The sequence below is a fragment of the Chelon labrosus genome, assembly GCF_963514085.1.
Source record: "Chelon labrosus genome assembly, chromosome: 2".
In the NCBI taxonomy this organism is placed as follows: Eukaryota; Metazoa; Chordata; class Actinopteri; order Mugiliformes; family Mugilidae; genus Chelon; species Chelon labrosus.
Window position 1 is genome coordinate 33323894 of NC_140338.1, and position 17188 is coordinate 33341081.

A 17188-nucleotide genomic window follows, 5' to 3' on the forward strand; every position below is an offset into this window, starting at 1 on the left:
TGCATGTTAGACTCTTGGGTGCCAATTAGAATACCTTTAAATTCAAACCTTCATTCAACATGTGTAAATATTCATCACAGCATATTGTGTAGGATCTTATTGAAAAGTATAAGTATGCCTCTGCCACCCATTCCTTTGTAATGCAAACTGCATATGATGAGTGAGTACACTGTAAAGTACATCTTTGTGGGATGTCTTGTTTTTTGAAGGGTGGCATGAGATCACAATGAGATAACAATTACCAAGAGGAAGACTGCAGAGGAAATAATATGTTGTCAACCTTAAGGTGATGGCAGAAATGTTGACATAAGCATGCAAAAGTAATTTTATATGACAGTGTTTGTTTCTGGGTGATTGGGATTCTCTACTGAGATGCATGTCTATGTGTTTTGTGACTTGCTTTAGCTCTGTACCCACCTAATCTCGTTGCATTGTTTTCTCCATTCTGCACAACACTGTGGGCCATTTCTGAAGACAAATCTGAAGATAATTTGTGATTTACAGAAATTGTTTTCAGAAAGAATTATAAATTACAGAGTACTGATTAATAAGAAAATTACACAACCTAGTATTCTGAACAGGCAAACTAAGAGACACATAAAATTGTTACCTACTCTTTGGACAAGTTATAATATAGATGTACATGGGCAACACACACTTTCTTTTGACAGGTAGATGGATATTATCAATGTACATTTGATTACACACAAAGGCAGAAAAATTGGAATGTCCAAGCATTAAACAAACTGAATCTAATCAATATGTACTGATGTAATTAAGTAAGAGCTTCATTAGAATTGCAGCTATTGACAAACAGGGGGTGGCAGCCACAAAAGTGTGTATGCATTAACCATGTGAGAGAAGAAAGAAGCATTTAGGTTTTAGGAATTACAGAAGATCCTTCACTCTGCACACTGGTACACACTCTTGATGTCGGGTCCTGTTCAGACCATGCATTAAGATCTGATTGGGGCTATCCGAACAGAAATTTACGGTGCTTTTTCCTTTACAATCATTTATAATAGCGGTCTTATGTTTTTTTTTTTCTGAATGAATGAGGCAAAACTGCTGATGCAGGAGCACCCCTGTTGAGTATAGACGGTCTTTAATGCAACTCAAGATGCACTGCGTTCCCAATGCATATCTCTCAAATGAGATCCTCCTGGGGGTGTTCACTCCTGTCTTATGTAATCGGATTGCCCTGATTGGATCTTAATGCAAGGTCTAAACAGGACCGGACCATAAATGTCCACATTATCTTCAATGTAGATAAATAGAGATGTCATTTTTTTAAAACATCTTAACTCTTCTCTGTACCAAAAAGTCTATCTGATCCCACTTACCAGCTCCAGCCTCTGCCACTTTTACGGTGTCCTGTTGGTTTAAAGGGATAGGGTAAGAATTAATTTTACTGTCATTCAAATAGCGAAATAGTTTTGGATGTGTTGCCTAAACGTTGCCCAATAAAATGAATTGTAAATAGTGGGACATTACATAAACTTTGAGGAAACACACAATCCAGAATAATTACTATTAAAGAATATTCCTCATATTGCTGAAAGTTTCTCTCCTACACTCTTAAACAGACTGAATTTATTCATCTGCCCACTTCAGTCTCTTACATAGAAAACTATGATGACAAAATACCCCAGCTTTACACATGGTCACAAGGGGGAGTGATTGAGCTGAGAGCCAAACTTAAAGTGACAGTGTGCAACTTTTAAACAGGCCAAATGTAAATTCTTTCTCATTTCAGAAACAAACAGGGCTTGGTCCAACAACATGATGGAAAGGAGCAAAGCTGTGATTGATAGGTTTATGGATTACAATATGATGAGATAAGCTGAATAGATGTCATTACATCCTAAAGCATTTTAACTCTTTGACTGATGGCCAGGCAGACAAGATGACAAGAGACCATGAAATGCTAATGAAATTGTTGCAATTGATGACAGGCCAAAAAACTTTAGTGATACGAACGTCTGATACAGTTTGTTGAGATATGATGCCAGCAAAGACTTTTTCTCCAAACATTTACCCCAAGGAAACACCGTCTGCCACTTTCCTTACTATTACCAAATTCAAGAGCTGATAGTGAACTGGGAGTGTTAGGTGAACCAAGATGAAGTGGTAGTGCTTTTAAAATACACCGCCTGGCCAAAAAAAAGTCGCCACCTGGATTTAACTAAGCAAATAGGTACGAGCCTCCTATTGGATAATTACTGCATGGACGATTATCTTTCAGCTGGCAACAAGTTATTTAACCCCAACTGATGCAATGAGTAGCTTCTCATCAGGGTAAGAAGAGAGGCAGATGAAGTGATGCACCCATCATGCCTAGTGTCTACTGTACAAGCCTGTGGGGCCAGTGCTATGATCTGGGGTTGCTGCAGTTGCTCAGGTCTAGGTTCAGCAACATTATGTGCCCAAAGAATGAGGTCAGCTGACTACCTGAATATACTGAATGAGCAGGTTATTCCATCAATGGATTTTTTCTTCCCTGATGGCACGGGCATATTCCAAGATGACAATGTCAGGATTCATTGGGCTCAGATTGTGAAAGAGTGGTTCAGGGAGCATGAGACATCATTTTCACACATGGATTGGCCACCACAGAGTCCAGACCTTAACCCAATTGAGAATCTTTGGGATGTACCGGAGAAGGCTTTGCGCAGTGGTCAGACTCTCCCATCATCAATACAAGATCTTGGTGAAAAATGAATGCAACACTGGATGGAAATAAATCTGGCGACATTGCAGAAGCTTATCTAAACAATGCCACAGCGAATGCGTGCTGTAATCAAAGCTAAAGGTGGTCCAACAAAATATTGTTTGACCTTTTTCGTTGGTGGCGACTTTTTTTTTGGCCAGGCAGTGTAGGTAGGAAATATACAAGAGGGTTACCCAGGCAACCAGAGCCTTGAACCTCCACTAGCAACTGACAGATACAAGATGATGGCAGACGAGTGAATGGCTTAATACGTGGATGAGGCTTTCCACTGGAATCTACTGTGCATTAGCTGCTTGAATGGTACACGTTTTATTCTATGGGAACATACAGTATGTAACACACAGTTCTACAAACAACTGTTCATTGTAATCTAGTTGATCAGGTTTGTTTTGTCCACTAATAACAACGTTCACTGAAAGATATATCCCGACAGCTTTTTTTAATTCTTCAGACTCTTAGATGAAATGTGTAATTCAATTGTAAAGTCATTCCTTAGATCGTTATCTCATTAATATGTACCTGGCTTGTAATTATCAAAGTTAAGCTCCACATGTCCTGAGTTGAAGTTGTTATAACTTGGGTGGTCATGAACATACAGCCATCACCACACTGTATTTTACGAAGTGTGTGAAGATGTTAGTGATTGACAAGTGGAATATATTCATGGACTGGGTGACTCATTAATTGCATGTTGTTGTGGCTTGAGGGAAGATCCTTTCAATTGTCACTACACATTAACACACAACTGCTGTGGGTTTAAAGGTTTAGATTAGATCTACGCTGGTTCACAGAGGTGAAAAGAGGGATTTCTGATTTGTACTATGTTTGTAGCATAAGTGCTTAATAGCTTATCTTCAAGTGCCACCGAGTCTCAATAGAACTGAACTGAGGCTGTTCTTGCTGCTGCTACTGCTCAGAAGATGCTGCACAGTTTTGCTTTAGCCAATAAAAAGCCAGTGATAAATGTGATGGACAGTAATTACAAGTATCGTACAGAATGTGTATTTTTCGCAGATTTAAGAACCTCTTCCTATCATATCAAACTCCGTGGCTGATTATTGAGTATTATGCAAAAATAACTTCATGTGCATGTTTGATTTCCCAGATTATTAGCTGTCAATCACTCTCAGTCTCCATACTAAGCCAAAGATTTCCTGCCTGTTTACCACACTTAATTTTCACACGGAGGATAAGGTCATACATTTAAATTCTCCACTTTTAAAGGCAGCATGGCAAAGCAGCTGTAAAAGCTATTAAAAACTGAATCCTCTGTTTATGTCTCCAGTTGATTTTAGCTGAATGCCAAAAGCCAAGTTAAAATGAATAGAATATGCATATATATTGGAGGCTTTACTAAAAGACCCTGGAGCAGACAGTAGAAGAGGTTGGACATCTCTTTTGTTCTACTATTAAGTACCTTTCCTTGAGGGGAGGTAAACACATTTGCACTCAGCTTGAGGTGAAACAATAGTTCCAGAGAGGATCAAATGCTGTACTGTTTATGTAACAGGGCTGCTCGCATTCATAAAGTTCCTGCTTTTGAACAAGAGGTGCTACATCAAACCTACATTAAGAGAGGAAATGCATTATGCATGGCAAAAAGCCACAGACAGAAGTTTGCCTGATGGAAGAAGATGGAACAACTAGTTCAACACAGATCCCTCCACATTTTGTGTCTAAAGAGTGAGTGGCTGTGGAATGAGTGTGTATGTGTGTGTGCAAGTTGCTCACCGTTTGGCCGTACCCCATCTCGTCCTTCTTTTCTTGCTCCTCTGACAACCGCTGATGCTTTGACTGTGACCTGAGATAGATACACAATTGTGCAGACACACGAAAACAAACTCATCACATTTATTACCAATGTCCTATTACTTTACAATCTATTCTGATGGAATATTAGTAGTAGTATTATTGCATCCTTATTTTGTGATATTAATTTTAAATCAGTGTTAATTCCCGCAGAGGCCTTCCACGTGTGAATAGTCTGCAATAAAAGCATGCAATATGAACAAAAAGTTTTTTTTGTTTTTTTTTTGTGAATGCTGCAACTATCAATTATACAATCATTTTAGAGACACAACAAAAAGCAAAAATTAGTTCACTCATGCTCTGCCTGCTTTGGATGTACTTGTCAGTCTGCTTTTCCATTTCCTGGGACTGGGTGACCTGCACAGGGGAGCGAGGGCTCAGGGCCTCCAGGGAGGTTGGGGACAAGGGAGCTCCTTCCATCAGCCACTGGTCCCTTAAAGACTTCCTCTGAAGAGAAGAGAGTAAGCAGTTAAGAAGAAGACCCACTTTCAACAGTTATTATGACTGCGATGGAATGTCGTAGGTATCTTAGCAATCCTACGTGCAACTGTTGTGTTGTGCTGCTGACCATTTTTTTATTATTTTTTTTGGCCAGAACTATCTTGAAAGAGAAATTTTTAATTTTATCATGGTTAAATAAAGTTAATAGTTCAATAATTGTAATAACTTCAGAAAATGTTTTGAGAGGACTAAAAAGCTTGTCAATTGTTTTAGCTATAAACCTGTCATTTAGTGAACCTTAGGTCAAAATTGCAGAGAGACAATATTTTTACTGCTTTGCTAAGATTGATGCTAATGTTCATTTGAGCTTTTGCATTAGTTTCTCAATGTCAAGTGGTGGACCAGTGGTAAATTGGTTCAGAAAAATACAGGCTTATTGAAATACCTTTGAAACATTAATGAGACATGACAGAAGATGTTATCAATCAATAGTGTACACAAAAGAAGTAAAACACAAACCGTCAACAATAGTTCCGCATTGAATTAACAGAAACCCAAGAATGTGAGGTAGCAAAGGACGTAGCACAGTTACTAGCCTAGTTAGCACCTAGCCTATCAGAAAAATGTAACTACAGTATCATTTAAAATAACACACACTTGAAAGAACGGTCCCAAAATAGAAATAATTGAACTGGAGTACCTACAGATGATTGTCAAGTAAAGGTGCTGAGAGCAGATGATGTCTGGCAGTATTTACTTGCTGACAGATTGTTAGAAGTAAGTTTGCTAACATTCACTGTTATGTAACTGCTGCTAGTAGGAAGCGGTTGCTACGACAACAGAATGTCCAACTGAAACAAACTGTTGGTGGCTATATGCTATGAGCATAATATATATAGGAATACAATAGGGATATAAGCATAAAATATACATAATAATATAAAAATATAGCAATTATTAGAGCCATGAAAAAGTGTAATTATTGGCTTTTGTTCCCCCAAATCCAGTCTTCATGCTAACATAGTATAGAGCACTGTTTGTATTCCAGACATGATCAAATGAATGTACTGGTGGATGTCAATGCCACTACCACTTGTGTGATGTTTAATTCAAGCTTAAAGCTTGTGTATGCCACTACCATCCGCGCTCTGTTTCAAACTTCTTTGTACATCTATTGTGGGACACTAAACAACAGCACACTTAAATATTTAAGGCTTTGTGGTGTGGTCCACATTTAATCACTGGGCTTACTGAGTGATGATTCTGTGTGCCTGAAATCTCAGAGTAGCCTATTACTTGCTGTGGAGTAAATTACAAATAGGGCTGAACGATATATCGTTATCGTATCTATATCTAGATATGAACATTCAAGATATTAATATCGAAAAAGCAACGATATAAACGATATAGACCAATGACCAACATATGAGGACGGGAGTGAGGGAGACGTAGACTGAGACGCACACACACACTACATACACAGAGGGGAAATTAAAAAAGAAAGAAAGAAAGTAAAGTGAGCGTGGAGGATAATGCGGCCGGTGGCCAAAACATAAATCATCTTCCATTATTTGGAGGTATTTTGGATTTAAAAATGATGATGTAAACCAGAGCGAGGTGTTGTGCTGGTCGCTTGGCGAAAATTGCGACGAAGCAAGATAGCACAAGAAACATGTTTCACCACATGAAACAACACCATCACGTGCTGTACGAAGAGTGTATTGCGAGAAACACCGGGGACTTCTCAGTCATCCCAAAAGAAGCCCAATCAAAGTTTGATTGCTGATGCGTTCAGTAGAGTCGACGTCCACCAGACATAAACACATTACAGACGCTATAACATACCACATTGCAAAATACATGGTACCCGTGTACACAGTCTCGAAAGAGGGCTTTTAAAAAAATGGTATCAATATCGAGATATCTGGCATAATTATCGAGATATGAAATTTTATCCATATCGTTCAGCCCTAATTACAAATAGTTAATGTTGAGATTAGTAGAACCAGGGAGTGCTTAGGACAGAGTGAAGCAAGAGTGAAGATTAAAGAAAGAGGAGAAGTAAGACACAGAAGTGACATGAACAGAGTGAGAAAATGAGATGAGGAAGGTAAAGCGCAATGTTCATTTCAGGGCAGTGAGGGTGAGAAAAAAGGTGGCAGACAGGAAAGAGAAACACCTGTGAGTTCATATCACCAGCTTCCTTCTCAGTTATCTTGCAGGGAGAATGGAAACATGAATGTATAGCATGTGTGTGCACAGTTTATTCGTGTCTTATTCCACCTTTTCATAGTCGACTCAATAGCTGCCCAAGGCCACATACCATTCCCTCCTAATAGAGGACCAAACCTGCTGCTTTCATGTTTTACAACAAGGGAGAAAATCTCAGTACTTTGTCGAACTGACTGCACTTTGAATGTCATCTTCTGAAGAGGCCATTACAAGTGTCTAACAGACACACAAAAAAAAAAAAACACAAAATCCTTTTAAGCTTAATACTCTAAATAATGTTCAATTTCCACTGCTGTGTTGTTTCACTTTGCAACACTCAAACATTCATTGGTGTTCTAGCCACCCACTTGACATTTAGCACAAACCCTTTAAAAGCTGGATATGTGTTTGTATGTATGATTATAGACAGATTCCACACAGGTGTACACAATGCATACATGACAGTCTATCTCTAGCTACAGAAGCTATTTGAGATTTAATGTGATTTTTTTTCAGAATGTGCCTGTGTCTTGCAGCTTACAAGAGTTCTGCTCATCCTAAAACAACAGAGGGCTTGAGGAGCGTTTTGTTTAACAGTATGATTCGAGTCAGTTATTGCCAGGTAAACAAGCAGAAATGTTACCAGAGTTTGAGATTAGAATGACTGAATGGGCACACATACAGGTGGCAACATCTGCCACGTACAAAGGGGTCTTTTTTACTGAGGTTGCAATTGACCTTTGGCTAAGCCCCGCCCTAGAATGTAGATTGACCAATCACAGCCAAGAGAGCTCCCAAAGGGGTCCGACACTTTTTCCACAGCGCTCCATTGACTTTAACGCAGGCGTCTCATATTTTCGGTCTCGGCAGGCTATACTGTCGGTATATATCCAGGGTATGGATAAGCCCAATGATGTGCGCGCAAAACCCTGTGGAGCTAACCAAAACATCACCGTTACAGCTTAAGTTGCATAGTTGTTGATACGCTAGCACACGCTGAAGAAATACAACGTTATACGTGCGTAACGTTAGTCCGTTTGCTTCGTAATAACGATTATAGAAGTGAATAGAGACGTACCCAGCTTTGCATGAACAGTGTTGCTCCTTGATATTGATCCCAGAGCCTTATAGATAACCAGAAAACCACAGCCCAGAAGAGAATGTCGGACGTAGCAACAGTAACTAAGGGGGGCGGGGCTTAGCCAAAGGTCAATTGGCACCGTGTGAGGTGTTACTGTGGAGTTAAGTTTGTAAGTGCTTGGGGCCAGTTGCAGTTGAGTACCTGTTTTGTAAATGTGTCTGACTGTCGTGAATGTGTAATGGAAAACAACTTTCAGTAAAAATATGACAATCACTTTTTCTCAAATGACCTTCAAGTTGGCAATGCACTTACTTTGGTCACCGGCCCAGTGGCAAGTAGACCAAATGGATGAAAAAGTCAAAAAATAAACATAAACATTTGTGAGCCAACAGAGATTCCTTCCTTATATAGAATTTAACTGCAACTAACTAGCACTATGGATGTGACTAGTAATATCACGAAAACAGATTCAAGAAGAAATTCTGACAGTGTTTCTATATTACTGAACGTTTTAGATAGTGGAGATGCTTGATAATAACAACACGTGGAATGGCAGTGGCATGTGCAGGCGCATTGTGCTGCTAAGGGGATTTAACACATGTAGTATGAGCACCAACCCTTCAGCCATTGTACCACTTTGAAATTGTCGCCTTTTCAAGGCATTAAGTTGTCCCCTAAACTGCCTGGCCAAAACAAAAAGTCGCCACTTGGATTTAACTAAGCAATTGTTGGATAAATACTGCATGGGCGATTATCTTTCAGCTGGCAACAAATTATTTAACCCCAACTAATGCAATGAGTAGCTTCTCATTTCTTAACAACCATGTCTAAAGATACATTCTGTGGTCGTGGAAAAGATGTTAGTCTGTTTGAGAAGGGTCAAATCATCGGCATGCATAAACATCTAAGGACATTGTAGAAACTACTAAAATTGAGTTAAGAACTGTCCAACGCATTATTAAAAACTGGAAGGATAGTAGGGAACCGTCTTGGGGAAGAAATGTGGACAAAAAAAAATCCTGATTGATGTTACATGTTTGGTGAAATCAAATCGAAGAAAAACAACAGTAGAACTTGTTTAATAGTGAAAGTTAGAGCATTTCCACATGTACAATGTGAAGGGAACTCAAGGGATTGGGACTGAACAGCTGTGTAGCCTTAAGAAAACCACTAATCAGTGAGGCTAACCGGAAAAAAAGACAATTTGCTAGGGAGCATAAAGGACTCTGGAGCAAAGGAAGAAGGTCATGTGGTCTGATGAGTCCAGATTTACCCTGTTCCAGAGTGATGGGGGCATCAGGATAAGAAGAGAGGCAGATGAAGTGATGCACCCATCATGCCTAGTGTCTACTGTACAAGCCTGTGGGGGCAGTGCTATGATCTGGGGTTGCTGCAGTTGCTCAGGTCTAGGTTCAGCAACATTATGTGCCCAAAGAATGAGGTCAGCTGACTACCTGAATATACTGAATGACCAGATTATTCCATCAATGGATTTTTTTTTTTTCCCTGATGGCACGGGCATATTCCAACAAGTGCAATAACTTCAAATGATGTGCAATAATGTGGTTTCTTATTATGTGTGAATGGGGTTGTTATGTCATGTTGGTGTCTATAGTTTTGTACATAGTTTTTTATATTTCTTTTACTTTTTATTTATTTTTTATTGCAATACTTCTACGAGACCAAAGAGGGACCTCAGGTCACTTTAATTTCGTTGTACTTGTACAATGACGATAAAGCCATTCTATTCTATTCTATTCTATTCTAAGATGAGAATGCCAGGATTCATCGTGCTCAAACTGAAAGTGGTTCATGGATTGGCCACCACAGAGTCCAGATCTTAACCCCATTGAGAATCTTTGGGATTTGCTGCAGTGGTCAGACTCTCCCATCATCAATACAAGATCTTGGTGAAAAATTGATGCAAAACTAGATGGAAATAAATCTGGTGACATTTGTGAGGGAAAGCTTATCTAAACAATGCCACAGCGAATGCGTGCTGTAATCAAAGCTAAAGGCGGTCTGACGAAATATTAGAGTGTGTGACCTTTTTTTTTTTGGTGGCGACTTTTTTTTGGCCAGGCAGTGTATACTTTATGCAGACTGAGACAAGTTTTATGTATTTATTTATTTATTTATTTATTTTTTGTTGGAAGTAAATCAGTTTTCAGTTGGAAATCATATAGCAATAATAATTAATAATAATTATTAGCATTTTAACCAGTAACTTTATAATTGCACTTAAAACCACTGAGTTTTCTATGATGAATTGTCTGAAATGTGCTTGTCCATTAGCTTAGTCCACTATTAGTCTGCCATGCATCATGCCTCACCTACTATCACTCTTGATGGGATACTGTTTTTTTTGCCACATGCATTGTATGTTTTGCCTAGATGCACTTCAGTCTGTTTGCTTCTTCTGTTCTCTCCACCCACACCTCTTCCTTTTCATTTGCTCTATTTCCCTCTTCTGTTTGTATGAGTTTGGTTATGCTCAAGGTTTCTTCCTGTTAGAAGGGAGTTTTTCAGGATACTGTCGCCTTAGTACTTGCTCTGGGGGGTTTCAGGCTCTGGGTTCTAAAAAGCGTCTTGAGACAATTTGGTTAGTGTTTGACACTATATAAGGAAAAAAATTACTTTAACTGAATTTTCTGTGTCGACTAAAGCTGGATGTACTTTATGCTAAATAAACTAGTTTGGTGATATATCACAGCACAATCAGATGGAACATCCTGATGATAAAAGTGACATGGCAATGATGTTATAATGACATTGTTTTCAGTGCCATTTGTCAGACTCATCAAATCAAGCATGTCATTTGCTCTGAAAGGGTATTTTTATTGCTGTTTGTTGAAGAAGTTGTTAAAGACAAATACTTTTAGCATTAATTTCATTGTTCAGACTATGTTCGCAGCTGTTCTATAATGGCATGCCATTAAACGCCAAAAATGAAACTCTTCAGATAGAGGAAACATTTTTCATGCAGTCACACAGTATAATAAACCAGTTCCACTGTATGTCAGGGCTAAAAACAGTCTGAAGGTGACTTAGTATGTATGTTGCAACCAGGCGACCTCGGCTGAAGTGCTTGTTTCAGCAAGCATCTGTGCTAGGAAAGTGCCCTTGAGCCAGACGGGAAAGGGTGACGAGTCGGTACAGCCCCTAGTAGTTGACCAAGACTGGTGAAAATAAACTGCAGGGAGCTATTAGTAAATCTAATCTCGTAAAAACAGGACTGAATTGTATCTGGCCATATTCATTAAAATCCCTTTACAAAGCACCACCTACATTTTCTCCTGCTGTGTCAATAGTGACGTCTGCAAGCTCCTTTTGTACCACTTTCGGTGTGTGTCCCCTTGTTTCCAAAATGTGTTAACCGTTAGCCTGTAGCTACCTACTTAACTATAAGCGTCACAATACCATCTGTGTGTCGTCTCCTTCAGTGCAGAACAAACTTGGCTCTGTTTACCTCCCTGTGCTGGACGCAGTACTCTCTAAACTTCTCTACAAGTCAGGAACTGCAAATAAGTTGCCGCTCCCTCCTATCACATCCTTGCATCTACCCTGTGGTTTTAGGCAATGTCAAATCTAATGAACAGTACTAAACGCGGCGTTGATAAAACCTCCCTTTGAGAGAGCAAACTTCAGAGTAATCATTTAGGATTCAATCTTTGAAGCCTGTTGAAACATGATTTTTGATCTCAAATATGCAATTCATGTTTGGAGCACTGAGCACAAACTCACACGCACAGACAGATCTGCTGAGTGTTTGTAAAACATTCAATTTTATGACCACACTGGCACACATGCATACCTAAATACACAAAATCACTTGCTGCACAATTTTCACAAAATTCGAGGAATGTGCCCCAGGGCAGCAAAACACAGAGGAGTAGGAAGTGGGAACGGCAGTCTGGAAATGATGTGAAAACAATAGAGCAGCTCTGTGACTTGCAGAGCGTATAAACACTCACATAAAAACTGATTTCAGCAAAGGAAGGCTTGCCTCTAACCTTGCAGAGACTGGCGGAACCAGGAAACGTGGAGGGTTGAACTTAAAGTTCATCTGTAGTGTGTGTGTATGTGTGGGAAAGTATGTGACAAAGGGAAACAAATTCAGAGGGAATATGCTTGCTAACAGGATTGAATAAGTTCACAGAGGATTTTAGCTAAGTGTAATTAAGGCTGTGCATCTGTGTTTGAATGAATGAGACAAGATATATCATCCTGACTATGAGCGTCAGACCTTGAGCTGCTGTAGTCTGAGCTTCTCATCCTCCATCTCTCTTCTGGCTTTGTCCTGCTCTTCCTGCAGCCGACGCTTCTCCTGAAAGAGGAAAAGAAGGCGGGAAATGGCAAAGAAACAGAATGAATGCAGGTGTATTGAGAGTTTAGTACATGGGGAGTGGGGTATGAGGAGTATTTTAATCATATAAAGAGGAAGCTGGACTGAACAAACTCAGCAGATAACCTAAAAGACCTCATGTAACAGAAACAGAAATAAAGAAAGGGAGAAGTCAGTGAATAAGACATCAGTTGAAAAAGTATAATTTCAACAGTTCAAGAGCACAGCTTAGCCTCTTTAACCCTCTCGTTCCTCTGTTGTGAATATAAATGTATGTGTGTGTGTGTGGACTCACAGCAATGGCCTCCAGTCTCTGTTTGTACTTCTCTGCCTCATCCATATTGGCACCTGTGACACAGCAAGTCAGGATCGAAGGTTAGAGATCAGAGGTTAAACTAACACGACACAGATCAGCTTGAAACATTTATTTCCAGAGTTTACACTGGTTTGAGGGAATGAAGTCTTTATTCCAGTGAACCCAATTATTTCATATGGTCTGTTGAGGATTTATTGTCATCTTCTTTTGAAATTTTCCCTGTGTTTGTCTTTGTAAGCTACTACTCCTGCTACATCAGAAGACATAGAGGCAGCTGATACGCAGTGACAAGATCAGAGGCTGGATTTAAGCATTTTTTATTTGTGAAGCGGGCAGCATGGTTGTGTGGTGGTTAGAACTGATGCCTCACTAAGGTTCTACATTGAAACTCAAAAGCAGTCTGAGGCCTTTCTGTGTAGAGTTTGCCTTCATGGGTTTTCTCTGGGTGGTCAGCTTCCTCCCACATGCGTGTTGGTTAATTGTTGATTCTAAATTGGCTGTAGGTATGTCTTTCTGTGTTAGCCCTGTGATAGACTGGCGACTTGTCCATTTATATATACCCTAAGTCAACTTAATTGTTGCTATAGTGTTAAAAGCTCTATCCATCCTTCTTTCTTTTTATTATTCTAAGAAGAAAAATAGTTGCACAGCACCTTTAGAAAAATAGCACTGTCCCTGAACTGAAGGCATGTTGCAAGAAAAAGTAAAAAAAACAAACAAAAAAAAAAAAAAAACAGAGGTTTGTCTTGCTTTTCATTCTGGAGGCACAACAAATAAATGACAGACTCACATCTAAAACATTTTTTCAATGACACGCGTTCTACCGGTCAATTGCGTTCAACGTATTGGGCACCCCTGCTCTTGAGGTTAAGGAGCAGTGGCGGGCTGTGCATTTTCCACCTAGGCCTTCAATGCCCTCCAACCTTATTCAAAACACCCCTTAATACGATTGTTATGACGCCACTGCTATAGAAATCATTAACAATATATGGATACGCAATAAAACAGGACATTGCATCATAGTCAGGTACCTCATAGGGAGATGAATGCCATTACTAAAGCAAGAAACAATTCAAAAAGTCACCTCTCACTCACTGCAGAACCAGTTATGCTGCAGCAGCGCACCAGCGCCACATACGTCAAATCCAGCAGAGACATCAATGTCGACTCAATAAAATGGCAAAACTATACATAAAAGATGTAAATATAATTCATTTTACACGATTCAGAGCCTGTCAGCCAAGGTTAGTGCTCATAGTTGCAGACACACACTTTGGCAGACACACACTTTTCCCAGCTGGCTCTGGGTTTGGGCAGCCTTTCCTCATAATATCCAGCTTTTCCTTCAAAGTCCACCGTGAAAATGGCTTTCTAAGAAGATCTGTAACCAAATCGATAGTCTCTCTTCTTTCAGCCATCGTGAGTTCAAAAAATAGGGTTTGGGTTAGCGTTAATGGCAACGATTTAGTTGTGCAGCTCGCAACAGATGAACATGAACCGCTAGCTTGGCTTAAACGGAGCGGCTCTCTGACCCTCCAATCAGATGATGCGAAAACAGTGATGCTACCGTAGGCCACAGAGAAGGCCTAGGAATACGAACTTGAAATGTGATTGGTTAAAGGAACAGCATCATTACAATGTATTTCAAGCTTCAGCTGCCTGCAGTTTTAATTGTGAAGGTTCAGGGAGCTTTCTTTGACTCCAGCAACACACGATGGCTGAAATATAATTGGATAAAAGCTCTGCAAAGTTACACTGCCAGAAGCACCGCAGCTGAGGGAATAATTTAATAAGATTAATGGAAAAATATTAAAAAGTAAGTCAGTGATATTGATAAAGTTTAGGCCAGCAGAGAAGGCTTTACTGGTCCTGACGGCCCACTACTGGTAAGGGGTAATAGATAATCAATAATGAATATTTGTGAAGCATGTATCTGTATAAGGTAGTACGGAGCCCCATTTGCAGAGACGATATGACCAAAAATACTTACAAAAAATGTCTCCATTACACCCCCACAATACTTTTTGTTTTTGTCATCACTCAGTCTTAGACACCTCCAAGAAAAAGAGCATAGGCAATATTTGTTTTCCCCTGCAGCTGAAACTAAATGGGACAATATCTAAGTTCTCTAAAACTCAGAGGTACAAAAGAGAGAGTAGAGTCACACAGTACATAGCAACCAGCTCACGGCAACTCCGTCATTAGTGAGTTCCTACCATTACAAGCCATTTTTAGACGAAAACCTTCTTTCTTAAAACAAAAAATAAACCTCTCAGGAGAAACAAATACACTTATTTCTGGATTTCTGCACTGGGTGGATTTTTATACAATGACAGCAACAAACTTCTAGTCACAGACAGTCCCGCGTGGTGTGTAAGGAGTTCTGTCCTACAGCAAAAAAAACGTTCCGGCATCAGAGCTACCAAAATCTCACAGTGAGAGAGGTGCAAGTAAAATAGTGTCCTATTTCTACACCAAATGCCACACTGTCACATCTACTTGTGTGGCTCAGTAGGTAGAGCGGGTTGTCCACGAACCAGAGGGTTAGCGGTTCGATCCCCGGAATGTGCCACATGCCGAAGTGTCCTTGAGCAAGACACTGAACCCCCAGTTGCTCCCAGTGCGTGGCACTGGTGTGTGAATGTGTGAGTGCTTGTGTGAGCGAATGGGTAGATGTGTCTATGACTGTAAAGCGCTTTGAGTACCAATAGGTAGAAAAGCGCTATATAAAAGCGAGGCCATTTACCGTTTACTGCTGCTAATCGCCATCACAGGGCTTTGAAGCACAAAATATGTGCGTACAGTTGCACTCCACGCACACACGTTCTTGATGCATAATCTGCAAAACCGTATAAACAAGTTAATTTCTAAGGACAGGTACAGGAAAATTAAATATGACGCTAGTGTTTGAAATAAAATACAACTACACAGTGAGACTTCAAATTCGTCTTTTTTACATCAACACTAGGCCACCTTTCTTTTTCTCCACGAAACACAAGCCCCATCCTGACAAACACTCTGCAAATGAGATCTCTCTTGTCTCACCAGAACCAAGCTCAGAAGAGCCTATTCTATCGTTGCACCTCCAATATAGTAGATCTAAATTTTTAAGTTCATTTTAGTGAAAAACTTGCCAACACCTGAAGGACTCCTAGTAGTTGCGGCTGTGGCTCAGTAGATAGAGCGGGTTGTCCACGAACCAGAGGGTTAGCGGTTCGATCCCCGGAATGTGCCACATGCCGAAGTGTCCTTGAGCAAGACGCTGAACCCCCAGTTGTGTGAATGTGTGAGTGCTTGTGTGAGCGAATGGGTAGGTGTGTCTCTGACTGTAAAGCGCTTTGAGTGCCAATAGGTAGAAAAGCGCTATATAAAAGCAAGGCCATTTACCATTTACCATTACTCCTCCTGTTGCCCTCGAGATATAATGTTGGTGGTAGTGATCAAAGGGGAAAAGGACCAACATAAACCAATACAAAAATGTACTTTGTATGGAGAAACAACAGAAAATGATGAAAGAAAAGAGGGGGATATATACACACACACAGTGTATATACATATAAGCGTATATAGAAACGGAATGAAAGATGAGAGAATGCACAATTTAAGAGCAACAGCGGTAGAATGAGACAAAACCTTAATGTGGGTTTTGAATGACTGGAGGTGCAGTGACAGCTTACAGTATAAGCCTCCGTAGGGATTGGAGGCTGGTGTCTCATCGGGGCTCCAGGAGAGCGCCTAGAATAGCAGCCAGAGATAAACAAGCAAACACAAACAGAGGCTTTGATGAGGAGGTATTGAGGAGCTCCCCATAGACACACACTGACTTCGATAATTAGACATGATACAGAAGGGTAGGGAAGGGAAGGCAGACAAAGTCAAAAAGTTAAGAGGCAGAAAAAGTCAAGATGGTTGGAAATAAGATGAGAGGGGTATGAGGTGACATGAAATGTAGCATCTGATTTGGGATCAGCGTCTACAAAATGTGAATGTGAATGGCCGATAAGATCTACTGTTCCCTTGTTTGAAGCAAATGAGCCAATTTTGAAACCAATCAGATCACTTTATAAACTTAAGAAGGTCTTGGGCAGGACATTACAACACCATCATCACTGGAATATATTTAGTTTTTGGTTTTTTTGAAAATCTAGTTTTATACTTTTATCTTTTGCCATTTTTAAAAATAGGCATTTGCTGTGCCCTTGCTGTAAGAAAAGATGTGTGTGCAGCTTTGCTGAGATCAGATGACCACAACTT

At 39.9% G+C, this 17188-nt stretch overlaps 1 protein-coding gene across 2 annotated transcripts in view; it reads right to left on the reverse strand.

Annotated features, from left to right (window-relative positions):
• palm3 (paralemmin 3) overlaps nt 1-17188 on the reverse strand; it is a 37861-nt gene that overhangs the window by 5034 nt on the left and 15639 nt on the right. Inside the window, exons 2-8 of one of the 2 annotated variants that reach the window (XM_084566854.1) lie at nt 16612-16669; nt 12914-12966; nt 12520-12600; nt 4860-4987; nt 4463-4532; nt 1344-1374; nt 418-480 (exon numbers count right to left, since the gene is read on the reverse strand). In XM_084566854.1, coding sequence (XP_084422980.1) covers nt 418-480; nt 1344-1374; nt 4463-4532; nt 4860-4987; nt 12520-12600; nt 12914-12958 — 418 coding nt within the window. In that variant the 5' untranslated portion in view covers nt 12959-12966; nt 16612-16669. The remainder of the gene's footprint in view (nt 1-417; nt 481-1343; nt 1375-4462; nt 4533-4859; nt 4988-12519; nt 12601-12913; nt 12967-16611; nt 16670-17188) is intronic. The other variant, XM_084566853.1, reaches the window with a different exon arrangement.